General features: G+C 39.8%; 1 protein-coding gene and 1 long non-coding RNA gene across 8 annotated transcripts in view; one reads left to right on the top strand and one right to left on the bottom strand.

Moving 5' to 3' along the window:
* hif1aa (hypoxia inducible factor 1 subunit alpha a) overlaps positions 1-27,307 on the top strand; it is a 61,478-nt gene that overhangs the window by 2,680 nt on the left and 31,491 nt on the right. For 2 of the 7 annotated variants that reach the window (XM_043697235.1, XM_043697232.1), the window contains exon 2: positions 20,505-20,695. In XM_043697235.1, the coding sequence (XP_043553170.1) occupies positions 20,505-20,695 (191 nt within the window). Of the gene's footprint in view, positions 1-13,450; positions 13,597-20,438; positions 20,696-27,307 lie in introns of those variants that run through there. The other 5 variants (XM_043697234.1, XM_043697231.1, XM_043697237.1 and 2 more) reach the window with 4 other exon arrangements.
* Positions 12-16,258, bottom strand: LOC122553459. The gene is made up of 3 exons (XR_006312717.1): positions 16,231-16,258; positions 4,377-4,462; positions 12-2,486 (listed from the first exon to the last, which is right to left on the bottom strand). It is a non-coding gene; the product is annotated as an uncharacterized LOC122553459 (long non-coding RNA).

Below are 27,307 nucleotides of genomic sequence, written 5' to 3'. Positions count from 1 at the left end.
TCAAAAGTTTGAAGGAATTCTGTGAACATATTGCAGCGAAATGACCTTCAAATAAAATCTGGCACCAGAATACACTGCACAAATGTACCATTTGAAAGTTATTCTTTTCTGTTATCCACTTTCTCATTGACTTCAATTAAAATGGTCAGGTTTTCTACTTCATGTCTGCTTCAGAGAAGATGGTAGTTTATGAAGGTTGATTGAGGTTATATTTGAATTTTTTGTATTATCATTCCAATTTCTCCACCTGCCTAAAGTTACCTATTTAGTTAAAATGAATAATATTTCTATAACATTGGTTTAAGGGTAATTCCCAGCGTATTTACAAGAAAATACTTTTCCATCTGAAATAACTTCTATTGAAACACACTCCACTGCTTTTGTGATATACATCTTCAAGTGAATCTGCATGGTTAATGTTTCTGGAAGGCATCCATGTATGTTCCTAAGACCTTTCACAAAGTATACCAACAGTCTAGGCAGTCATTGGGAATGAAGACTACTGGATGTTTTGTTTGCAGTGGTGTGTCCAAACAAATTGACTATAGCTAGGTTTTGGTGACTGTGTTCAAATTTCATTTGTGTGATTATTTCTCATCTGGTAACTACGTTTATGTTTTGAAGAAAAGTCATCTAATATTGACCAGAGGTCAGAACCTTTGCCAGTTGTTCAGGCAGCACAGACTTTTTGTCCTGTTTTGTTTCCTTCTACAGTAATGCTGAATATTGTCCTGCTTGCGGTGCTATCACTTGTAATGCCTTTTGTCTATGACAGCCAACAAAGATTGCTTAATTTTAGAGAGCAGTAGAGTATTGTCTCAGGATAAAGAGTTCATGACTAAGATGAGCAATTTTTAATTGCAAGAGCTGTAAATCTTTGGAGTTTTCTAACCAAGATGGTTGTGAACACTCCATTACTGACATTTTTAATCTCTAAGGTAATAGCCTATATGAGATGGGGTAGGAAAGTGAATTTAAAGCCCAAGATTGACCATGATGGTATTGAATGACAGATCAGTGGTCAAGCCCAATATCATCTACTTCTATCTTATGTTATTGTAGCAGTGCACATTTAAATAGTTATGGATTAGAAAAGCCACCCTGAAATTGTGAGCACACTATCTCCCTTGTTGCCTGTTCCTCTGTCTGCCCTTGGTCAAGTAAATATTTCTGATCATCCATTTCTTGGATTCGCTTTCTTTATGCTATCTACTGGAAGATGTTTGACACATGCCAATATTTGAGCCTCCAGTTTTTTTCCCCCTCCTTTGTTGAAGATGTTTGACACATGCCAATATTTGAGCCTCCAGTTTTTTTCCCCCTCCTTTGTTGGAGTACAGAGCCTAGTGGCTGTTTGTCTTTTAAAAATACCATGTCAACCCTATCTAATTAGTAGGTATGGATAATATAGACCAAAATATGGTAAAGCATGCTATGTTTGAATTACAGTGTGGGAGATAAATGGTATATTGCCCTCTGCGAATGTGGCTACAGTAGACCTATCACCCTCTAGCTTAGACTTACTGACTCAGTGAAAGTTCGAGATTCCTCAACATAGAAGAGAGGGGAATCAGTGTCTCAGTTTGCTTTAGAATTGTTTTTGGTAAAGAGGTACATGATAATTGGTGATTGGTGACTAAGCAATAATGGGAGACTGCACCAGCCAGAATGTTGTCGTTAGCAGCTTAGAGCAGGATGCTATACAAGATGGTGGTTAGAAGGAGATTGGGTAGCTTTAATATAATTGTAGGGAATTTAACAACAATGGACTCACACAAATCTTCTAAGCAGATTGAAAACCCTATCTGGTCTCGGGGTGAGGATACTTTGAACTAGTTTGCAAAGATATTGGAGGGTGAATCCAGTTTTTGGATGCATTGTTGATCCTAACATAGGTGAGAGTAAGCAAGCAATCCTATTTGATTACCAGCAACTAGCAATTTAATTTAAGGGCCCTATCTCAATGTCTTAACGTTATGACTTCTTTGAAATCAACTGTACCAGATAGATCATAACAAAATGCAATAGTCTCTAGAGACTGTACATGTTTAAAGTGAAAGTTAAATATTTGAATGATCAACTAAAAGAACTACACTAGATTTCATGTGTTTAAAAGATTTTACTATTTACATAATTTTTCAGTGTTTGCTTTAATTCTTAACACTATAGTTTACTAAGAATTACTACAAGGGGATCTGGATTTATATTCTGTTTCCTTTTTTTTGACTCAAAACCAAGTATGCCACAGCTCCTTATTATTCACTGCATTGTTCCTCAATGTTCCAGTTATCTCCTGGGTACAAGTTACTTTGAAATCCTTCCAGTAGTGTTCGGCACAGCAACCTGCAACTCTTCAAGTTGCACATCACACCTTTTTTGTTTAGTGACATTCAAAACAAACATACTTTTTTCTGATAGCTCTTCACTCACTTTGCAGCTGCTATAGACCTTCTCTCTTCTTATCTCCAAGTTAAGCAGCTTGCTTTCTGTAAGAGAGCATTCAGATAAAGCCTAGCAAAAAAATACTACCCACCCATCGTAATCTTATCTCTTTAGCTCGGTGACATATTTTGAGATATTCCAAACAAAGTCAAAATGACTATTGTAGTCCTACCTGTGAACACCTTTTATAACCATACCAGCAATACACATCTTCCCTTCAAAGCTGTGATTGCCATGGTCTGTTTTAATTGAACTACTTTCAGGTTGGTTCACCAGCTTGTTAATCAGATATTTCCACTTATTGACATTTTAAATTCAATTTCTAAAATTAAAACTTATAACTCAATACATGAAATATATAATCAGGTACTTGTGACAGCTTTAAGAAGATAGCTCAGTCCCACCTTCTCAAGGACAATTATGGATGAGCCATGAATACTGGCCTTGTCAGTGATGTCCTTGTCCCATTGGAAGTTAAAATACTTCCTCTAAGGACTTACTGCAGGTGAAATAGTTAGTAGACAATGGGAAATAGATGTTTTAAAGTAAGCACAAGTCTAGGATTAGTGATTGCCTTTAGCTAACGTCTTGAGATTGCATCAGCTCAGGAAAGGTGGTTGGTGGTCGGGGAATTGAGGGGTATGAAGGAGGCTGCAATGGAGAGCTGACTAATTTTAAACCTGTCAGCAAAAGAATGCTTAATTAACTGAGATCCGAGAAAACATAAGTTATTGAGGTAATGACTGTGGAAATAAATTTAATTTAAGGCTGTTTAAGTTCAAGAGCTGCTATAAGCAATTCATGTTGGCCATCAACATGTATATGACCTGCTGACGAATGGAAAAAGGACACTTTGCTTTCTTATATCCCAAAGAGTATTGGGTTTTCTGGGTACTTTCAAAGTAAACTCTTTCTGTATGTTATCAATCTTTTTTTTAATGTTTTCCACTTCACGTGTATAGAACAAACCGGATTAATATAATCTCTTAAAATTAACATTATTTAATTTTAAGGCATGATTTGCCTGTAACGTGCCAGAAGAATTAGGGAACAGTAGTTTCGGGAGCACTCATCTCCATTCATAGTAGCCAATTCCAGCAAGGATTGGTTCGCGCGCTGCTTTTTGCGAATGCACCAATGTCCGTGTTGTCCTGCACACATGCCGATATCTGTGCCATTCTGCACATGTGCTGATGGCAGCTGCTGAGAGCATGTTTCTGAGAGGTATTGTACAGAGAGCAGCTTTCTTACATTTTTTTTAAATGTACTGTGTTAAATTTACTTTTGCTTCATTAATAAATATGATTTCAACCTTCATTCAGGCTGTGTTATACTTTGTGTTAGACTTTTAGTGATTTTTGAGCAATCGTAATTGATGCTTTCTGCTGGTCTACCCCAACCCCACTTTTCTCAAAGGCCCCATTATTTCTATTAAGCAAGATGTTGCTGGAATGCAATTACAGGGTCATAGGAGAACTACCTGTATTTTATTGTTTTCCATTGTATAGTTTAGAAGCTATACAATTTTATTGTTTTCCATTGTATCAATCTGAAAACTTTAAATGCCAATTAACAGCATTAGTAGTTGTTAATATTTGTTTAATATTGAATTTCTGTTGCTGTGTTCTTATGTCATTCCACAGAGTGCCACGTCTGGAAAAAGCTTTCTGAAGTTATAATGCCCAGAAATTTCAGTCTTAAAGTTTACCCAACAGTAAATCTGCCATTGGTACTTAGAAGAGGCAACATGCTCTTAAATTAATAAGAGTGCGTAGGTGTTTGAAGATTGCTGAGAGCTTTGTATAGTTGCACAATGGACGAGTGAGAAGTATTCAATTTTTATTAAATAGCCAATTTTAGTTTCCTCTTACACCTCTGCTCACAGTCCAGTTTTATTAAATAGTGTTCACGGGTTCTTGGACATGGCAACCTACCTTCACTGGGTAACCACCTGTGTAGCCTCTGCCTTCTACTTGCTTTGTAGGACCATTATCAGGAGTGGGAATATTGCTGAGTGCACCTGACAATGGACATAAAAACATGAAACAAGTTTACTAACTGCACATAATCTGTGCTAAAGATGTTGATTTCAGTCACAACATGACTTTGGTGAAGTAGTTTTGAATTCCGCCCCCCCCCCCCATGGTGGTGCTTGCTGCTATTTCAACATAACTGAGCTGTAATGAGTGACACATTAAGAAGCATTTGTCATTTACTAGCTTTTGATAAAGTAAAATGTCACAGAAGCTTATGTAAGCTAGGATCTAACGTGAACCCATTCCACACTTGGGTGCATAAAGAAAAGTAGATTTAAATTAAGGTTTTTAGATTTCTTAAAGTTGGACTGACTTTTTAAAATGCTTAAAGCTTATTTAACAATCAAATTATAAACGTTAGTAATACTTTTCAAGAGGTAGAAGCATATACCAAAGCAACATTTCAGAGATATATCGACAAGACACACAAATAGGCTGGGAATAAAGGAATAGGGACCATGGGCAGGCAGTTGGAGTTAATTTAGAATGGCAACATGGTGAGCTGAAGGGCCAGTTTATTTGGTGTACTGTTTTGTGTTCTGTACTTTGCCTTCTATTGATCAAGCTGACGTTGGGAGGCTGAATATAATCTCCTTTTATAAGTGCAGAGTTATTTTAGATATGCAGATTCCTTGGACATCTCACCCAGTGGCCACAGAGCACTGCTATTGTGGCTCTTAATTCTCTCTTGCTTTGTATTGTCTATTGTCCTTTTATGCTACTTGTTCTATCGTTTGTAATGTTGCTTGCACCAAATTCAGTTGCAGAAACTGCTGAAGATAAACATTGTGACACTTTTTGTTGGGTTTTCTAATGGCCTATCTTAGTTTGTAGCCTGATTTAAGAGCATTATACTTGGTATAGAGGTCCTTAAGTTTTTGAGAAATTATTATTTGAATGAGATGTTTGAGAGTTATAATTGAAGTAAGTCTGTGTCTTTGCAAAAGAAACATCAGTGGTGGGAAGCTTTTGTCAACTGTTGTTGCTTATCTATATGCTTGCTTTGCCCTGAATGGAGTATGCAGAAAATATTGAAGCAGAATGGTATTTAGATCTATGTTTGCATAGGGGTTGGTGCTCAATTAATATTTAATCAGTAAGTGCTTCCAGATTTTTTAACATCAGTGCACATATTACGAAGCTTTAATAACTTGCAAGTGAAGCATTCATATGTTTTTGTGGTTTGGGTTCCACCGTACCAGTGACAATAAGGAACAGCTATAAATGCAGAATGGCTGTGGAAGCTTAGAAGAAGCCAGCAGCAGAGCTACTTGTTGGCACCATGTTTCATGGATATGGCTTTCCATTTTTCTGGAAACTTATGCTTTTTTTTTATTAACCCATGCAGTATGGGTGTCACTGGCTGGCCAGCATTTATTGTCTGTCCCTAGTTGCCCTTAAGTCGTGATGAGTGCCTTCTTGAACCACAATGTCCTTGGGGAATATCAGTGCTGCTACCTTTCACTGTTGGCCCTGAACTTGTTGTAATGCGAAGGTAACTGTAATTTTTTTAAACTTAAATGTTTCCAGGTAGTAGCCATTGGCACAAATCAGCGAGCGTTGTTGATTGATACTTTAGTAAACTTTGGATATTCTGTATTTTAATCTGCTGATTTAGTTTTCGTATTGTTTCAATTTGCTCATTTCATGTTTGAAGAAGAGCTAGTTCACAAAATAATTGAGATCAAATTTGACAGGCATAGTAAGTGATTTGAGTTGTAAGATTGATATTTGTGCTATTCATTTCTGGTAATTGAAAGAAAGTAGAAAGTTTGTTTTGCAATTGGTACTTGGAAATTGTTCTTGAGATTGTGATGGACATCTGAAAATGGACACATTCAAACATCCTTTTTGTGTTTTTTAAAAGATAAAATAATTGAATTTGAGAGAAGCATTCTTGTCGACACTCCCTGTATAACTGGAGTAAAGCTCTTGTTTAAAAAGATTTTAGGTTATTTTGTTAGCAGTTATTTACTGAAGGTTCCTTGAAATGGAAGTTTTGACAAGACATTACATGAGTATTTTATTATTTTACAGATAAGACAATAAGCAGAATGTCCCAATAAATCAGTGTGGTATATCAACCATAGGTATCATTATCATCATTACCATAATTGTTTGAATTCATTATTAACATGATGACTTCAGTAGTTTAGTAGATGGGTTTTTTTTGGGAGGGAGAGAAATCCTTGATCTTATTTAATTCACATTCCTTTCAACACACCAGAATTTGGTTTGCAAATATCCTTGTCTCTAAATCCTCCCTTGCAGAAAGCTTCCATCTGAGAGTAGTTCTCAAAGACTTGGCATTCTACACATCAAGGTGGCTGTACAGTCAGTTTTATACAGTTTCAACTTGTAAAAGTGACTTCCAGACTGGGTCATCCTAACCACAATGAGGGTTGAGTAATCCAGGGTTTTAAGCCAGACGCATTTATGGATTGCCTTAGCTAAAAGACAATAAATGTGTTAACTCCCACTTTGATGTCTGAGGTAGGAACCATTGTTTTACATCTTTTAGAAGGATCCATTGTATTGTTGAAGACCACATATATTCTAAAAGTCTTTTTGAGATCTGAGTCAGCAATAGTACCATTCGCTATGCTTTAAAACAGTCCGTTGTAACAGAGATGGTCTATGTGCCCTCCACCCTGAAGAGATTTTCTTATGCTTGCTTTTAAATGTACACATTTTTAAAACACTTAATTTTAAAATTGTGTTTCTTAAGAAAGAACTGCAATATCAGATAACACATGTTGGCAAAAAGTTAATGGTTGCGATTTACATAAGATGAAGTGTTTACCTTGTCACCTGAACTGAAGTACCAGAGTGTTATAGGGTATGTGGGATATTGTATAAAATTCTCAAGTACTTTGGTTGCCTTGGTTCATTTGTTCTAACCCATTCATGTGTGTATGTATCAAGTTACTTTAATTTCACAGAACCCCCCAATTTGTACACACATCATTGTTTACAATGTCTGAGTTATAATGCTGAGCATTAGCTCAGTCCAAAGCTCTGTGTACAACATTTTCTAAAAATTATGGTGATTTGCTTTTTGTTTGAGTTTATGTCTTTGAAATGAAGCTTCTCTTAAAATGTGAAAACTGCGGATGCTGTTGATTGGAAACAGAAACAAATTGCTGGAAAAGCTCAGGTGGTCTGGCCATGTGTTTTAAAAAATTCTCAAGGTCAGGTTCGTAGGAGAGTAGTCTGACACAGAACAAACGACCAAGAGGCGAGTCTGCTAGAATATGAGCATTTTATTCCCCGCAGCGTCGCCACAACCAGGTCTCATACTTACAACGGGTCTGGCTTATACTCACTCTACATGTTACCGGAACTGGGAGCCGTCAGTTCTCGTAGAGCGGTTGCCAACAACCCACGCTCGGCGGTTAAACGCAACCCCAGAGCAGACTCACCGAACTGGAGACTTTTCCAGCTGATATACTCTTTTCCAGATATAAACATTCATGTGAACAGCAGAGCAAGGCTAAAAAACACATTCCATTCTGGTTACATACAGATAAGAAGATTCACACGGGGAGGTGTGTAATAAGATTCACACGGGACTAAGCAACACCTCCATTCCGGTTAGATTCACACATGTATTGGGACATAATTTTTAACCGTTTCACCACACCATGTCTGTGAGGAGAAATCAGTTAATCCTCTAAAGGATCACTCGACCCAAAACATTAAGTCTGATTTCTCCCCAAAGATGCTGCCAGACCCACTGAGGTTTTCCAGCAATTTCTTCTTCGTTTCTTTTAAAACTCATTCAGTCTGGTGACTGCCCAGATTTCAGCAAGTCAGGGTGACCTTCTCCCACCTGTCACTGTCTGGCATTCACATGCTGAATGTCATTGGTTTTTTGGTCTCTATTATAATTATGATCATTGAAGAATCTATTCAGGTAGTCTGAGCAAATTTGCTTCAAAATCCAACAATGTAGATTTATTTAGTGTCTCGCGTTGTAGAAAAAGAATCGTGTGAGTCATTGAGGCCGAAAGTAAAATGATTTTCTCTGAAAGGGCAAGGTATTGGGAAGGTGACCAATACATTAGTCAAAGAGGTGAGTTCAAGGACAAAATGAGTATTCAGGGAGGAAATTTCAGAGTTTAGGCTTGCTGATCTGATATTATCAAGGGATTAGATTGGGAGGACAATCTATGTCTTAATCCTGTGACAGTATTGCCCGTGTTAGTCGTTGGTATTGTATTTTGTGATACATTTAAGGGCACTTCTGAAGCACACAAGATCTGTAAAAGCTGTCAGACATGCACAGCGATTTGTTACATCCTGTTTAAGATCAAAAACTACCATATTGATGCAGAACCCCTTCCTGGTTCAAAGCTCAAGTGAATGTAGGAGAAATTTTGCATAGAAGGCTCCACAAGAGCCATTATGATGGAAGTATGTATCAAGGTACCTTGAAGTTGAGACTGCAGCATTTTGCCATTGTGATTCCCTGTGTGTAACTATCTGGCATTCAGTTAAATGTCAGCTTGAGTTATGCACTCAAGTTCTCGAATCCACAGCTTCTCATGCAACAGCAATTGTGTTCTGCACAAACCTTGGTATTACCCTAAGCTAATAAATCCTAAAGCAGCTTTCCTTTTAGTACATTTTCTTTTGGTAGCTACAAACTAAGTCTCAGTAAGATCAATATGCTGTGTATCATTAAGCAGCATTTCATGATCAGCATTGATTCACAATTTCATGCCATTTTGACTTGTCATTTGGAAGGGCTGCAGACCATGTTGACGCTAGCTTACGTGTCGTCCTGTTTTGCCTATCCCCGTATCAGTCGAAGCAACCTCTGAGACACAATATGGTTTTACCTCCTTCATCTTTATTCCAGACTCTGGAGGGAGAGAGAATGATTGCCCGTATGCACAGCGACATGAGTTCTCGGTCTTCTCTGGAACAGCAGTTTCTTAAGGAATTATATAGTCGCTTACAAGGAGGAGCATCCAGATAAGGCAACATGCATATATCGATTGGGTGACCGTTACAATCAGCGAGTGTCAATAGTAAAGATTAAGTCATCTGCTGTTAAACAATGAATAACTGGCTTCACATGGTGAAGGCTTTTCGCCTTGTTAACTGACTTTACATATTGAATGCCTCATCTTATTAAATGGCACTACATAATGAATGCTTTTTCACCTTGTTAACCCATTACCCTTGCCTCCAGCATCCAATTGTTAAGAATAAGTGAAATATTGGCGCCTCTGAGATGGTGCCAGACAATCATGGCTGTATTGGTCATTAAACATATTGAGCATTGGGCCTGATAGTATGCTTATAAATTCCTTATATAATTCGCTGGGAAGTTCATCAGGCATCTTTCCACTCTGAAGCTGCTTCATAGATTCCTGCACCTCTTGATCTGATAAGGGGGCATTGAGAAAGGATTCTTGTGGGGGGTCACGCCCAGGAGCTCCAGATCTTTTTAAAAAAGATTTCATTTTGACCCACCCCTCCCCTCCCCTCCCCTCAACCCTCAGATTGGTTTACTTAGAGTAAAATCTCTGGAATGCCACATTAATAGTTTTGGAGTCACATGTTAGGTTCCCAGACCCTTCCCTAATCGCTGTAATGGGTTGTGGGGCATTCCTTTTCCAGGCGAGATATACTAATTATTTGCCTGGTCTGTCACCATGCTCATGTAACCTTTGCTTTGCAAAGGTAAGCCCCTTCTTTGCCATCTGAGTGAGCACGGAATTCAATGCAGACCGCAGCACCATAATCCACTGTAGCTTGACCAACGAGAGCCTATCAAAGTAAGCCTTCAACCATGCCTCGAGTGGACTTTGCTGCTTGTCCTTCTGCTGCTTCCCACTGGCAAAGTAGGAAATAACTAACCCCCTGCATAGGCTTTGGCAGTTTCCCAAAGGATGGTTGGACGACTAACCGAGCCTGAGATAATGGCTAGGAACGCTGGAAATTCCCTAGAGAAATACTCTGCCAGCTTATTATCCTTGAGGATAAAGGGATCCATTTGCCAGTGTCTTGAACCCACTGTAACGTCCTTAATCTTAACCAACAGGTGTACTGGAGTGTGAAAAGGGAAAAGTGAGGACTGCAGATGCTGGAGATCAGAGCTGAAAATGTATTGCTGGAAAAGCGCAGCAGGTCAGGCAGCATCCAAGGAGCAGGAGAATCGACGTTTCGGGCATGAGCCCTTCTTCACGAAGGGCTTTCCTGAAGAAGGGCTCATGCCCGAAACGTCGATTCTCCTGCTCCTTGGATGCTGCCTGACCTGCTGCGCTTTTCCAGCAACACATTTTCAACACTGGAGTGTGATCAAAGATGGTAATATTACCAACTGTACAAGGTACCACCAGGTCCAGGGTTGCCACAGGGGTCAGAAAAAAAATAATCCTGGTGTGACATCTGTGCGGATTGGGAAAAAAAAATAAACTCCCTGCTTGTAGGGTGGAGCAACACATTTTCAACACTGGAGTGTGATCAAAGATGGTAATATTACCAATTGTACAAGGTACCACCAGGTCCAGGGTTGCCACAGGGGTCAGAAAAAAATTAATCCTGGTGTGACATCTGTGCGGATTGGGAAAAAAAAATAAACTCCCTGCTTGTAGGGTGGAGACTCCTCCAGAAGTCCACCAACTCAACTCCGCACACAGATCCACTAGTTGTTTAGTTTGTACAGAGTGTATTAAAGGGCCTTTAGGCAACCTGTCTACTGTGTGATCCATGAAACAGTTGAAATCTCCCCCTATAATGATATGCCGGGGCTCAAAACTGATCAGTTTAGAAAACGTATCTACCAAAAATTTGAGGGATGAGCTGGAGGGCAATAAACATTTAAAACACCATATTCTTCCTGTGTATGTCTTTAACACAATTTAGTAACTTAAATGGGAGATTCCTCCTAACCAATATAGCCGCTCCCTTACTTCTGGTATTAAATGATGAAAAGTAAACCCGATCAAAACCTTTCTGCTGTAGTTTCAAATGCTCCCTATCATCCAAATGTGTCTCCTGTAACAAAGCAATATCCACCTTCTTTCTATGATTCAAAAGTACCACCTTCTTCTTAATTGCTGAGTGACTTCCCTTGATATTCCAGGTACACCATTTAATCATTAGGTATAACTTTCTGCAGTAACATGTAAATTCCAGAGAGGAGGAACTCGAACCACAAATCGCTGAGCCTTTGTATCACATGATCCATCGAACGTTAAAAACTACATAAACTAAAACTATTACATTTAACAAACCTACAAAACCATCAAAGATTAAAAACAACAAAAACCAAAAAAAACAACATACACAGCACCAATGGTGCTGAATAAGGGAATTCACCCCTGCCCAAAAGGGGCAACTACCCATCCCAAACTGCCCAGAAGTAGGCATTTAGCTATCCCAACCATTTTCCCTCCTCGCTAGAGCCACGCCACAAACCAAGCAGAAAGGAAAGTAAATACACCTTGGAAGAGCAATATGAATAAAGAAAAAAAGTCTATTTTAAAGAGAAAAAGGGATAAATGTCCCACCCACCCTTTGGTATAACTTAAAAATTGAAAGTATACATCTCAACCGCCATCGAACATAATTTAAACCAAATTATTACCAATAGGTAAAAAAAGGAAAAGAGAGCTCCAACCGGACTTCCTCTGCCTTTGTTGGGTTTTTTTTAAAAAAAACAGCATACCCACACAACACTACTGTTTGTAAATACTATTGTTCAGATTAGGTTAATTTGTCCACAAAATCTCTTGCCTTCTCTGACATGTCAAAGAGATGTACGAATACATCTAACATGACTTGAAGCACAGCCGGATACCTCAGAGTATTGAATCCCAAGCTCCCTCGGTCTTCTCTTGACACCATCATAAGATTTTCTTTTCTGGATCACCACCACTGAGAAGTCCTGGAAGAACATGATCTTAGAGTCCTCATAAGTTAGGGCCTTTGGATCCTTCCCCTGGATTCTGGAAGTTTCCACAATTCTGTCCTTATCTTTATAGTGATGAAACCGCACCAGGAGAGGACGAGGACGTTGACCCAAACCTGATCTTAGTACCATGAGCCGGTGTGTCCTCTCAATCTTCAAGCCTCTCATGCCAGCCTCCAAGTTAAAGAATTTTGGCTGCCAGTCCTCAATAAATTCCGCTTTCCGCACACCGTTCACCTTCCTTGCCCTCAGGCAGACTGATGATCCAAAAATTTTTTCTCCTGCACCAGTTCTTAAGATCATCCACTTGGTTGTGCAAAACTACGGACCTACGTCTCCAGGGCTTGGATCCTATCCTTGGAGGAACTGGCATTAACTTCCACTACTGATTCTGTGCTCAAACTCATCCATCCTCTTTTCCAGATCTCCCAGCTGCTGTTCATGCATCTGCAGCATGATAGAGATCGGGGCCAGCTTCTCCTCTATCTGCTCACCCAGCATCTCATGAGATTGCACGAGCTCGTTTACCAGGGCCTGATAAGTAATAGAGTCCGAGGATATTGCAACCTCAGACGCTCCTCTTCCCTCATTCAGCATCTCTGGACGGCATGAAATGCAGTTACGTTAACCTTTCACAGTTACCTGGGACTCCATGACCTTTCTAGAGTCCCAGGATATTGCAATGGGCGGGTTAAAAGTTTGTCCCGCTTGTGCTGCATTGTGGAGCTCTGCAACGTGATTCTCTTAGATCCCCGCCATCTTGGATTCCCCCCCACCTTATATTAACTGCGAGTTCTTACCTGATCTGAGACGTCTTGTTTCACAAAACTCAACTTAACTCTCTTTCCTTACCTGCTCATACTGTATACACATTCCTGCATGGCCATGCTATCAGGGACTGGTTTACCCAGATATTTTCCCCTTCTGTTTGCTGGGTTGTTCCAGGTGACTTATGTGGAAGATTAATGTATGCGTTTGAGACTGTCTTTGAACTATACGTCCTATTTGAAGTACTTTTCACCTCACACTTGTGTTTCCTCATTAGTGTCAAAGCCCTCCTTACTACACTGAGGTTTCAACCTGCTTCAAGAAGACCACTATCATCCCAATGCCAAACAGAAATTGGGCAACATGACTTAATGACTGCCACACAGTAACTCTGACATCCATCATTATGAAGTGCTTCGTGAGGTTAGTAATGCCACAAACAATTCCAGACTGCCTTGATCCACCACAATTCACCTACTACCACAGGTGCACAGCAGACGCCATCTCCGTCCCTAAACTCAACCCTGGAACATCTGAATAACAAGAACACCTACGTCAGATTCCTATTTATTAATTTTAGTTCTGTCATCAACAACCAAATGGATCTCCATACTCTGAGACCCATGACTCTACTCCCTCTTTTGCAACTGGATCCTCAACTTCCTGACCTGCAGATCTAAGTAAGGATAGGCGACAACATCTCTTGCACAATAATCCTCAACACTGTTGGCCCGCAAGACACATACTTAGCCCCTTACTATACTCCTTAATATACTCACAACTATGGCCCAAATTCAACTAACTGTATTTACAAATTTGCTGATGACACCACTTTATAGTGGATCGAATCTCAAACAGCGAAAGACAAAGTACAGGAAAGAGAGAGAGTTTGCTGTAACACAGCAATCTATCTCCATCACTGTTAGCAAAATGAAGGAGCTGGTCATCGACTTCAGGAAGTAGGGTGGAGGACATGCCCCTGTCTGGATAAATGGTATTGAGGTGGTCAAGAGTCCAGGTTGCTGGGAGTAAATATCACCAACTATCTATCCTGCTGCACCTCTCTCAGTGCTACAGTCAAGAAAGCACACCAGTGCCACTGCTTCCTCAGAATGTCCACAATGACTCTAACCAATTTTTATAGATGCACCATAGAAAGCACCCTATCTGAATGCATCACAGCTTGGTGTGGCAATTAGTTTGCCCAAGATTGCAAGAAATTGCAGCGATTTTTGAACACAGCCCAGTCCCATCACAGGAACTAAACTGCCTTCCATTGACTCGATCTGCACTTCCCCTTACCTTGGGAAAGCAGCCAACACAATCAAAGACACCTCCTTACCCCTGTTATACTCTCTCCCACTCCCTTCCTTCAGGCAGAAGGTACAAAGTTGGAAAATACATTCAACAGATTTAAAAATAGCTTCTTCCCTGCTATTGTCAGACTTATGAATCAACCTTTCATTATTAGAGTTGATCTTTCTCTGCACCACCTCTGTGGCTGTAACACTTTATTCTGCAATCTCTCTTATTATCCTGATCTATTTGTGTAAGATATGATATGTCTGGTTAGCATGCAAAGCAATAGTTTTCACTATATCTTGGTACATGTGACAATAAATCAATCAAATTAAACCCCTGTTCAGTGCAACAATTATTTAGGGAATCTTGCATTATAATTTCAGAATTAACAGTTATTGAATTAGTTTACTATCTGGTTAAGAGAAATTGCAAGGTGAAGGGAGTTGATGTGTTCTAATGGCAGTTACCAAATTTTAAATGTTGACTTGATTTACCATCCCCAGCGTCAAGCTTGAACTTAAAAAAAATTTGACCTATTTGATCCCTTAATACAGAGTAATTTGTAGATATCAATGACTTATCATAGAGGTCACCTATTAATTTTGTGTCAAGTCATTTACGTAAATATCAGACATTCAGAGGAGAAGTCATCAGATAGGCAAAAGGACTTTGAGCAGAGACTGGCAGCTAATAGAAAGGGAAGTCTCCATCTTGTAGAAGCCTATAAACAGTAAAAGAGACCAAAAAGCAAATTTGCTTGTGGAGGCAGAGAACGCACGTCTTAATGAATACTTTGCAAATGTCTCAAGCAGGACAGATTGAAGAAGCTGTTCTCTTTTGCGATATTTCAAAGTACATTTGTTAGTACCATTCAGAATTATCATTTGACCAGAGCATTAGCAAAGGAGTCAAGAACCAGAGATCTCAATGTGAGGTGTTTGACAAAAGACCCAATTGCAACATGGTGTTTTTGTGCAGCAACTGATTAGGAACATCAGATGTACTGCCTAAGTGTATGGTAGAAATGGAAGCATTCTCAGCTGTCAAAAGGAAATCCGATAAGCACCTGAAAAGAAGACAACTTGGAGGGAAAAAGCATGGCTGAGAGGCCAGCTAAATCACTATTGCAGGGAGCCTGCACAGACACAGTGGCCTCCTGGTTTTTAGTCATAGAGATGTACAGCATGGAAACAGACCCTTCGGTCCAACCTGTTCATGCCGACCAGATATCCCAACCCAATCTAGTCCCATCTGCCAGCACCTGGCCCTTCTATGATTCTGTCAGCTTTCTTAAATTAAAAGATATGATTGTTTGGCTTGATTATTGTACGATAGAAAGTACTACCTGATCTCTAATTGTCATCAAGAAGATGGTAGTGAACTGTTTTCTGCAACTTTGCAGTCCATCTGAGGTAAGCACATCAATTATTCTGTTGGGGGTTTGGGGAGGATTAATTTATTAGCCCTAATGTTTCCAAATACCGAGCTTTCTGTCCACTGTTACAGCCTCTAAATATTCATCCATCACTGTTCTGCAAACTAGTCTATAGCCAATGGATCCACACCTCCCACCAACCCCATACATTGTGAATCTTTGTGCTACCGGGCAAACTTTATGGTGAAGGGTTTTTCTTAAAACAAAAACAACCATGGTCACCAGGTGATAGGTACCTGCAAAAGGTTGAAATGGGCTGCAATTCTTACGACACAATCAGACTTTCTTATGGATGTTATGAAGGTGTGGGTGTACTGTACCTTTAAGAGAGTAAAAGCTAGCAGTGACAGCACCAAGTGTTCTCAACAAGACACAATATAATGTGCTCCAGCTACTGGAGTAGTAAGTTGCCTGGAAACAACAAAACAGATTAGAATTAGGCCAATCAGTTTAAATTATACCCCGAAAAATACCAAATTCCAATCAAGTTTGAGTTAAGTATATTGACACCCTTAAAAACCAATGACACAATTTGTGGTATAAGACAGGGGAAAATTGAACAGTTGGGAGGAGAACTGTCACAGGACCAACAACTGTAGACTGCTAGTCAGAACTCTGAGAGGTACCTGTCTAGAGAAGGAGTTCGCACAGAGAAAAATCTCAACACTGACCTGGAGAGCCAATCTACTGATGAAGATAAAGAAAAGATTTGACCGCTGGCTGGTTTTAAAATTTGAATTTTCCTGTAAATCATAATTGAGTTTTATCGGACTAGTTTTATAGAAGGGAAGGTAACCGGTTAAAGTAAGGCATTGTAGATAGTTGTGAGTTAATTATTCTCTATTATATTTAAAGTTGTTAATTTTAACTTTACATAGTTCTTGGCCACTCAAATTTTTACAGATTGCAGCACAGGATGAATCTTTTCTGTGTTACTGGTTTTAAATTAAGCAGGAGGGTTTACACTGTCGTAACATGGATAGTGCCAACAGGAAAATGTATTTGAGTTCCGATTAATCAACATAACCTGTGCATCCTTGCCTTACCATAGGAAAATACAGCACTACAGACAACAATTGACTTGACAAATGACTGGTGAAATACAAGGAAGAGATGAAAGTAGGACGATAGACATCTATACTGGAAGTATAAATTTGAAAATGAATAGACTGATAATGAAATGAGCAAAGGATCATGTAAGAATAATGCTGTGTAAAATTGGAGACGTTTTGAGAATTGGAGAAACACTTTTCACTACCCCGCAAATATATATTGAGCTGATGTGAGGCATAAATGTTATCTGCCACCCAAGTGTCAGTGACTATCCTTGATATTTTATGACATTACCAATGCTGAATTCCCCACTCAACATCCTGCAGATTACCAATGACCAGAAACTGAACTGGATCAGCCATATGAAATGGTTGCTACAATGGTGGGTCAGAGCAACATCCTCTGTCTCTCTCTTGCTCCCCCCCACCCCCGTGTCTCTTCATCAACTACAAAAAAGATTGCAGTTTTGGGAAGAGCTGGCAAAATAGCCTTTTGAAAGATGATAATTGCAGCTTGTGGATTGCCATGGAGTGCCAGTGCAGGAGAGTGAATGTTTCAGGTGGTTGAACTGGTGCCAAAGAAATCACCTGCTTTGTCCTGGGTGGTAGCAAAGTTTAAGAGTGCTGTTAACTCCCATGAAAGACAACATTTCAATGAAATTTGAGAGAGTTCCTCCTTGGCCAGTAAATCTTTTTTTGTTTATTGGATGTGGGCAGCCCTTGCTAGGCCTGTTTTTATTGCCTATGCCCAATTGTCCTGGAATGGAGTGGCTTGCTACTTGACTCAACTCACCTCTGAAATAATCACATTGATGGAGATCTGGGGTCACATAAGCTGGATGATGGATATCCTTCCCTAAAAGAAATTTGTGTTTTTACAACAATCAACAGTGGTTTTGTGTTCACCATTTAAGACAGGTATTTTTAATTCTAGGTTTTATTGAGCTGAAATTTCACCATCAGCCGTAGTAAGATTTGAACACGAGTCCCCAGATCATTAAATTGCAGTTTTCTATTTGGATTACCATTCCAGTGACATTAGCACTTTGCCACCAACTCCATAAGATTAGTTTTTGGCAAAGATGCAGATTCAGTTCTCAGATTTTTTTTAAAAGGTTCTGTAAACTTGGGGACATTGGGCAATTTTTAAAGAATAATGTGGATTGATTTAGAAAGTTGTGCATTGTCAAGCTGTTGTGATGTGAGCTGAGTTTTCAGCGTAGGTTTTTGGACACCAGTTAGGAAGCCTGGAACTTGAGAGAGTGCAATCTAAAAGTTCTGTTAAATTAGGAAAGTCATCTTCCATCCAAAGTGGTAGAAGTTTGTAATTTTTATGAAGATTCATGCTGGATCGCTTGAAATGAGGTTGATAATTTTGTTAGCCGAAGATAGATATAGGGCAAAGGCAAGAAATGGAGGTGAGCTGCAGATCATCCATGGTTTCATTCAATGATGGATCAGACTGACAAAAACGTATTTGCCTAATTCTGTTCTTAAAAATATGTAGCAAATCTGGATTTTTCTGAAGGAGAACATATTTGATGTTACTTCCTTTAATAAAGTTACTGATCCACAAGCTAATTAAGCTATGGCTCATTTCTTAAAGTAACTCCGTTTTGAGACCAGGAAAGCTTTTATCTGAAAGAAAGACAGTAAAGGAATCCCGAAGATACTCTGGTTTTGCAGCATTCGTAGAGAGAGGAAAACAGTGTTAACATTTCAGATCTGAAGTTTTGTATATAATGCATTCCTCTCTTGTTTTGCTCCAACTTTTCCTTTATTCCTTTTAAGATTGAATAGTGCAAATATTGTAGTAATGTTACAATCTAACTATACATCCAATTGAAATATTAGTCTGGTAATTGGAATGTATCCAAGCTGTTCAAATTAGGCAATTTGGTCAGAATTCAATATTGACTTTGTGCCTTTGAATGTTACTATAGTTGTTTTACATAATTATAAAACAGCACGATTGAAGTTTTTCATATAAAACTTGCATTTGGAATTGATTTTAAGAAAAAATTAAGTATCTAGCTGCTTCTCTGTATCCTTGATCTCAGGAAATAAATATTGCTTTAGTTTTGTTACAGTGTCATCTAGTGGTGAGGTGTGGGTATTAAGGATCACAGTGCCACAGAATAATCTTTAGCTTTGTCTTACCCAGCACCTCCTCGAACCAAATGGATTTTGGCATGGCTTTTAGTCGGGCTAGTGGAAATTGAACATAAAATTTTCATTAAGAAGATGCCTTTAGCATTATACAGCACTAAGCCATGGACGCTTGTTGGTGTCATTGTTTTTGGTTGAATTCAAACTATTAGAACGTGCAACTGCATCTATTTTTAAATGCACTCAATTATGAATTAAGAACAGTGCAAAGACTGGAAGATCACAGGCTTGCTGAACTTGGGATGCTTGAAATTAGCTCAGGTTCTCTCTCCAACTATCTTTGCAGCGAACTTTGGAAAGAGTGTATTATTGCCTTTGAAACAGGTCAGAAGTATTTTGGCAAATTGGTGATGGGGCTACGTCCATTGGCAGGAATGAAATATATCCACTTAAATATAAGTTGAGTGTCTAGATTCTCTATCAGTTAAAACAGTGGGCTGTGGCCCAAAAGCAGACTCGGAAGAAGCTGTTACTGACCTGGATGAGCTGGCTGACTGCTGAGCCTCAATAATTGATTAATTTTGCAGAGGATGACTACATACCTTTTATCACTTGATTTTTGTATTCACTGCCATAGGAGGTAGAAAATTCTCAAATTGTTTTGTTTAACAAAGAGTTGCTTACTGATTTGAGAGAGAAGGGTGTTGTACAATGGGGGGGAAACATTCCGTAGTTCAGTTAATAATCAGATTGACAGGCTAATCTGAACCCCTCAATCTGTCAGCTTTCCGCTCAATGACTGAAATTCTGTTATTGATATCAATACAATGCAGTGCCTGCCATGAACAGTTTTCTTACTGTATTTGCTTTCTATAAGTAAAATAAAAATGAGACATAACCACATTATTTGTCTTTTTTAGCCTGTTTATTTTTTCTTTCACATTGTATTTGAGACTCCAAAAGATGGATAACCATTTCAGTTCAGAGTACTTTTCAGAGTTAGGATTCTTAACACTTAGTTGACATTAAGTTTCAAGGGCAATCACTAAACTTTAAAATAAAATATTTAAAACTCATACTTGTTAATGATGCTCATCAAAACTGTTGAGTTTAAAGAGTTTTATTATGTTGCTATGTTTCTAACACTTGTTTTTGTGAAGTCAAGTCAAACAATATGCAATGCAGCCACTTTGAGGTTTACTTAAAACACATCACTGCATTTTTTTTTTCCCCTCTGCAAAATGTTAAGTTGTGGTATTTTTCCTGTTATTTCCTGAGCAGGATTGTAGATTGTTTTGCACCTTGTTTGATTATTGGCAGTACTTGCCATACGTTCCCTGTTTTGGAATTGAATTTAAGATGGATGTGAAGCTATTTGTCCCCCTTTTGTTAACTGGCATGACTTCTTACAGTTTTATTTCTAATCCCAGCAGTGGTAGTTCCGAGAGAAGAAAGGAGAAATCTCGTGATGCTGCCAGATTCCGAAGAGGCAAAGAGTCGGAAGTCTTTTATGAGCTGGCTCGTGAACTCCCTCTTCCTCATAGTGTCACTTCTCATCTAGATAAAGCCTCTATTATGAGGCTGACTATCAGTTACCTACGCATGAGGAAATTGCTCAATGCTGGTGAGTAATTTGTTGTACTTTTGAAGTAGCTAACAATTTTGCTTAAGTGACTATGAATCTAAGCTAATTTACTGGCTGTGAAGTACTTTGGAATATTCTGAAGACGTATGAAAGATGAAGTAAAAATACAAAGTTTTTTTATACCCAAATTCTAATAGTTTTAGGAAGTTATGTAGATTTTTATGTAAGTTGCTACATAACTTATTTTCCACTAAATAATAAGGGAAAAGTTCAACATGCATTTGTTAATCTATTTTTGCTTCCTTGTATCTCAAGGAAACAACTGTGTCTCTGTACTGGCACAGCATGACTTCATTTATTTTACGCAAAATGGAGTATTGCTTGACATGTTTGCAATATTATTGACTGGATTGTGGGAAGGTACTGATAAGTCAAGCTATCAACCATCACCTTCATCATTCTACTGAACCGTGGAAATCCCAGCAGTTGCTTTGAGATTGTTTTCTAAAGGCTGTGTTGTTGAAATGCCCCTCCTTCTCCTAACTTTAAATGATGGAAATCACTTGAATTGATGAGCACTTTGTTTTGCTTTCAGTTTTGCATTGTGCACCTTTCCGTTAAAAACCCACAAAACGTTACACCATATCCTTAACCTCCGAAGTGTTCCCTGACTGGCAGGGAACATTCCTGTCTGACAATTGTTGCGTGGTGTCCATTCATCTATTGTCACAGCATCAGTATGGTCTTCCCAATATGGCATACCTTGGGGCATCCTTGCGTGCAGTGTATGAGGTAAACCACATTGGCAGAATCATGAGTATCTGCCATGTATGTGGTGGGTGGTGTTCCAGTGTGTGATGATCTGGTATGTCTTGCAGAGGTTGCTCTGATAGGGTTGTATGGTGTTGTGGTTGATGACCAGAAGGCTGACTAATTTGCTGCAAACAATGGTCTGTTTAAGATTTGGCGATTGTTTGGAGGCGTAGGGATGACTTTGGCGAGATGTTTTTTGTCATCAATGACATGAAGGCTGAAAAGAAGATGGTGTAGTTTCTCCACTCCGGAGAAATACTGAAAGAAGAAGGGCACTCTATCAGTTATGACCTGTGTCTGTGTTCTGTGGAGGTCATTGCGGTTTTTCGCTCTGGCACATCGGAACTGGCGATTGAGTTCTTACAAGGGTGTCTCTTCAGCATTTTTAAGTGTCCATTGCATTCCTCCTCATCTGAACAGATCCTGTGTATACGCAGGGCTTGTCAGTAGGTGATGTTTTCTTGAACATGTTTAGGTTGAAAACCTCACAACACTGCACTTCTCTAGTTATCTGCGGGCCTGTGGTAGAATGAGATACTGAGGTGTCTTCCTTAATAGAGATGAGTATGTCCAAGAATGAGACTGATTCTGAAGAGTAATCCGTGGTAAATGTGATGGCAGGATGAAATTTGTTAGTGTCAGTATGTAGTCATTTTAGTGATTCCTCGCTGTGAGTCCAAATCAATCGGATTATCCGTCGTCCCTTAATTTACTGTTCAGCTGATGACACTTTACTATGCAGTCTGACACTTTATCACTTGCAAAGACTTATTATTTAGCCTGTTCAATACACCATTTTGATCTGTCTGCCTATTAATTCAATGCCTGTTGGCTTCTTTTCACTTCACCTGATGACGGATTAGCGGACCTGGTGTCCTGAGAGTTAAGTTTGAAATTAAGGAGTGAAAATAGGAGTCATATTTCACTGGATTGAGGACCTAGAATATTGCTGGGATAATGTTAAATTATTCTTTTTGCTGACGATGTGATTCTTAAGGTATTTATATCTTTTGTCATAAAATGTTAATTTGTTAAAGAATGTTGGCAGATTGATGTGACTCACAGAAGTGTGACTTTCAGAAGGGGTTGATATTTCAAATCATGTCTGCACCGGTTCTTCAAATGAACATCATTACATAATGCCAATCGCCTGCTTTATTTCTCCTCCCCCCACAAAATTCACAAACGTTATTTACGTCCAAGTAAACGTCTAGTGCCAGCTTAAGTTTAATCTATCCCCACCTCCCTTCCGAGACAGCAATTCTATTCTCTTTCTCTGTATCCATACAAATCTTTTGGACAGGGTTTCTGCACAAAATGATTGCTTACAGATAGCCTTGAACAGATCAAACATAAAAATAGCCTCTGTTCCAAGGCTGGTCTGTCAGAAAGCACATCTTCAGTACAGTATACTGTCAGTACTGCCCTAGCGTGTCACCCTAGATTTCTGTGATTTTTGTCTGCTTCCTTTCATTTTGTGATCATTATGCTCTGAGTAGCATATTAATCTTAGTTTGAGTTGTATTCTCTAATTTTTTTCACTGTTTCTCATTTGTCAATAAACATTTGTCAATACAACTGATGTGAGAGCCTCTGAAATTGTTTACATTATTTGTCATGTAAGCCTGCTTGAAAAGTGTTTTTTTTTAATTTTGGTAGTTTATGCTAATTACATTCTGTCATAATGGACTCTGTACTTCTCCCTGGCAGTTGTCTGGTACTGATGTGGCCTGTTCACGACCTTGATAAATTTCCAATAACACAATCTGATCCATCATCAAAACTGTGCACTTTTTAAATTCATTCATGTAATGTCAGTTTTGCTATCTAGGTCAACATTTATTGGCTAGAGGGCAGTTAAGAGTCAACCATATTGCTGTGGGCTGAGAGTCACGCGTTAGCCAGACCAGATAAGGATTGTGGCTTTTTTGCACTAAAAGACATTGGTGAACCAGGTGTGATTTCACAACAATCAACAATGATTATGTAGTTACCATTGGGCAGCTCTTCATACCAGATTTTTTAACTGAATTCAAACTTCACCATCTGCCATGATAGAATTTGGAGAAGTCCTATGTATTGGGTGTAATCCTTCTTCAGGCATGCAGGTGAGGGTCGGGGAAGTTGCAAATAAACGGGGGGGGTGCTTAGGGTTATGGGTGGGGAGAGGGACAGAGTGGTGAGGTGGTGAGGTAGGGAGTACAGGTAGTGGGCACAACCTGATAGGTTGACTGGAGAAATGAATCTGGTTGGTAGAATCTGGAAGGAGGGGTCGGTTGGAAGGGAGGAGGCGAGGCTGGAAAGGGAGTCAGGATGGATGGAAAGGTTATTTGAAATTGGAGAACTCCATATTGAGTTCTCCAAACTGTAGGCTGCCCAGGCAGAAGATGAGATGGTGTTCCTCCAATTTGTGGTTCACTGTGGCAATGGTGTAGACAATGGATGGACATGTAGGAGAGGGAGTGGGAAGGGAAATTGAAATGGGCGGTGACAAGAAGTTTAGGCTTGCCTTTATTCACCCAGCTGAGATGCTCAGCGAAACATGCCTGTAGTTTACGTTTGGTCTCACTGATGCAGAGAAGACCACTTTGTGGGAGCACTGGATATAGTAAACTAGATTGGAGGTGAAGGAGGTTATATGCTGGCACATTTTGGATTGTAAAAGATGCAAAATCTGCTGGCACACCACCTCCCTCACCTCCATTCAGGACCCTAAAAAGGCCTTCCAGATGAGACAGAGGTTCACCTGCCTCCCCTCCAACCTAGTTTATTGCACCCGGTGCTTCCGATGTAGTCTTCTGTACATTGGTGAGAACAAAGGTAAACTAATGACACTTTTCATTGAGCATCTCAGCCTGGCCTGTAAGGGCAAGCCCGACTTCGGCCCACCACCCATTTCAATTCTCCTTCCCACTTCCTCTCTGACATGTCCATCCTTGGTCTCCTCCATTGCCATAGTGAATCAGACTACACATTAGAGGAACAACACCTCATCTGCCTGGGCAGCCTACAGGCGGAAGGAGTCGACATTTGAGTTCTCCAAATTCAAATAACCTTGCCACCCATCCCCTGACTCCCTTCCCAGCCCTGTTTTCTCCTTCCATTCCTCCAACCGGATTCAGTCCTCCACTCGACCACCAGGTCATACCTACCACCTGTGTACTCACTCACCAGCACCTCATTACTCCACCTCTCTTCCCCACGCGTAACCTTTCCTCTTCCCCCTCTCTTTATCTGCAATTCCCCCTACCTCCACCTGCATTCCTGAAGAAGGATTATATCTGAAACGTCGGACTTCTCCACCTCCTGATGCTGCCTGGCTTTCTGTGCTCACCAAGCCTCCTGCTTGTCCATTTTGGATTCCAGCATCTGCAGTTTCCTTTTCTCTCTGATAGGTTTTGAGGCCATGTTTCTAAAGTGTTGGCCTGGGATTGTGGATTGGTACTCTGGTGACATAACAAAGATGCTGCTGCCTCTCCATATCACATCCATAACATTATTCATTTCTGCCATCTACTGCTGAAATCCTTGTCCATGCCTTTGGTTGCATCAAAATGTACTATTCTAATGGACCCGCGGCCAGCTTTCCATCTTCATCCTCTGGATATTTGCGCAGATCAGTTATCCAAACACCAATTAAATGGGGGATTTATGTTGGCTTTTCACTAAGCAGTCTCGCTCTCGCTCTCTAACTCTGTAACCTCATACTGCCCTGCAACTGCATCTTCTAATTCTGTCCTTTTACACGTCTATGATTTTAATTGCTTCACTATTGCCAGCATTGCCATCAGATGCCTAGACCGAGGAATTCCTTCCTTAAATGTTTACCATTTTTTCTTAATTGTTCCTATAAAATATATGTACTTCGTAATTTGATCTGGTGGCTCAAATATCAAGGTTTGTCTGATTGGGGTTGTGAAGAGCCTTGGAATACCTTACTCCATAAGTGCAGGAGCTAGTTCTTCATTTTAAGTGTAATTTTGAGTGAATTGACCAATTGTAACAATTTTTCTCTAGTTATACTTGCCCTATTTCCTCAGGAAATTTTGTGTTGAAGTGCTGCAACTTCATTATTTTCTCTGTGGGAAGCTAGAGAAGTGATTGCTGGGCTCCTTGCTGAGATATATTGGTATCATTAATAGTCACTGATGTCAGTGCCAGAAGACTGAGGTTGGCTAATGTGGTACCATTATTTAAGAAAGCTGGTAAGGACAAGCCAAGGAACTATAGACTGGTGAGCCGGATGTCGGTGGTGGGCAAATTGTTGGAGGGACAGGATTTACATGTATTTGGAAAGGCAAGGACTGATTGGGGGTATGAACATGGCTTTGTGCATGGAAAATCATGTCTCACAAATTTGATTTGAGTTTTTTGAAGAAGTAACAAAAAGGATTGAGTAGGGCAGGGCAGTGGACATGAACTGTATGGACTCCAGTAAGGTGTTCAACATGGTTCCCCATGGGAGACTGGTTAGCAAGATTCGATCTCATGGAATATAGGGAAAACTAGCCATTTGGATACAGAACTGGCTCGAAGGTAGAAAACAGAGGGTGATGGTGGAGGGTTGTTTTTCAAACTGGAGGCCTGTGACCAGTGGAGTGCCACAAGGATCGGTGCTGGGTCCACTAATTTTCATCATTTATACAAATGATTTGGATGCGAGCATAGAAGGTATAGTTAGTAAGTTTGCAGATGACACCAAAATTGGAGGTGTACAGAATGTTGAAGAAAGTTACGTCCGATTACAACAGGATCTTGATCAGATGAGCCAATAGGCTAAGGAGTGGCAGATGGTGTTTAATTTAGATAAATGTGAGGTGCTGCATTTTGGGAAAGCAAATCTTGTAGGACTTGTACGCTTAATGGTATGGTCATGTGGACTGTTGCTGAGCAAAGAGACCTTGGAGTGCAGGTTCATAGCTCTTTGAAAGTGGAGTCGCAGGTAGATAGGATAGTGAAGAAGGCATTTGGTATGCTTTCCTTTATTGGTCAGAGCATTGAGTACAGGAGTTGGGAGGTCATGTTGCGACAGTGCAGGACATTGGTTAGGCCACCTTTGGAATATTGCCTGCAATTTTGGTCTCCTTCCTATCGGAAGGATGTTGTGAAACATGAAAAGGTTTGGAAAAGATTTACAAGGATGTTGCCAAGGTTGAAGGATTTGAGTTATAGGGAGAGGCTGAATAGGCTAGGGCTGTTTTCCCTGGAGTGTGGAAGGCTGAAGGGTGACCTCTTAGAGATTTATAAAATCATGAGGGGCATGGATAGGATAAATTAGACAAGGTCTTTTCCCTGGGGTGGGGGAGTCCAGAACTAGGGGGCATAGGTTTAGGGTGAGAGGGGAAAGATATAAAAGGGACCTAAAGGGCAACATTTTCAGAGGGTGATGCGTATATGGAATGAGCTGCCTGGGGAAGTGGTGGAGGCTGGTACAATTGCAACATTTTAAAAGGCATCTGGATGGGTATATGAATAGGAAAGGTTTAGAGGGATATGGGCCAAGTGCTGGCAAATGGGACTAAATTAGGGTGGGATATCTGGTTGGCATGGACGAGTTGGAGCAAAGGGTCTGTCTCTGTGCTGTACATCTCTATGACTCTGACTCTAATCCTGGATAGTTGCATGAAAAATGGATAGTGATGAATTAGTGTTCAAGTGACCATTAAATCCCATGAGCTATGGGATTCAAAATTTCCCTTTTTGACTGATAATACCTCAAGCTGGTATCATCTAAAAACAAGTCAATGGTTCATTAATTTCAAGTGATTTTACAACAGGCAAAAAAGTTTCCGTTTATTTTTTGTTCATTTGTGGAGTGCGGATACTGATGTCTGGGAC

Source organism: Chiloscyllium plagiosum, chromosome 10 (genome assembly GCF_004010195.1).
Source record: "Chiloscyllium plagiosum isolate BGI_BamShark_2017 chromosome 10, ASM401019v2, whole genome shotgun sequence".
Classification (NCBI taxonomy): domain Eukaryota; kingdom Metazoa; phylum Chordata; class Chondrichthyes; order Orectolobiformes; family Hemiscylliidae; genus Chiloscyllium; species Chiloscyllium plagiosum.
The sequence above is the reverse complement of the archived record's forward strand: the minus strand, read 5'-3'. Positions and strand labels throughout refer to the sequence as shown.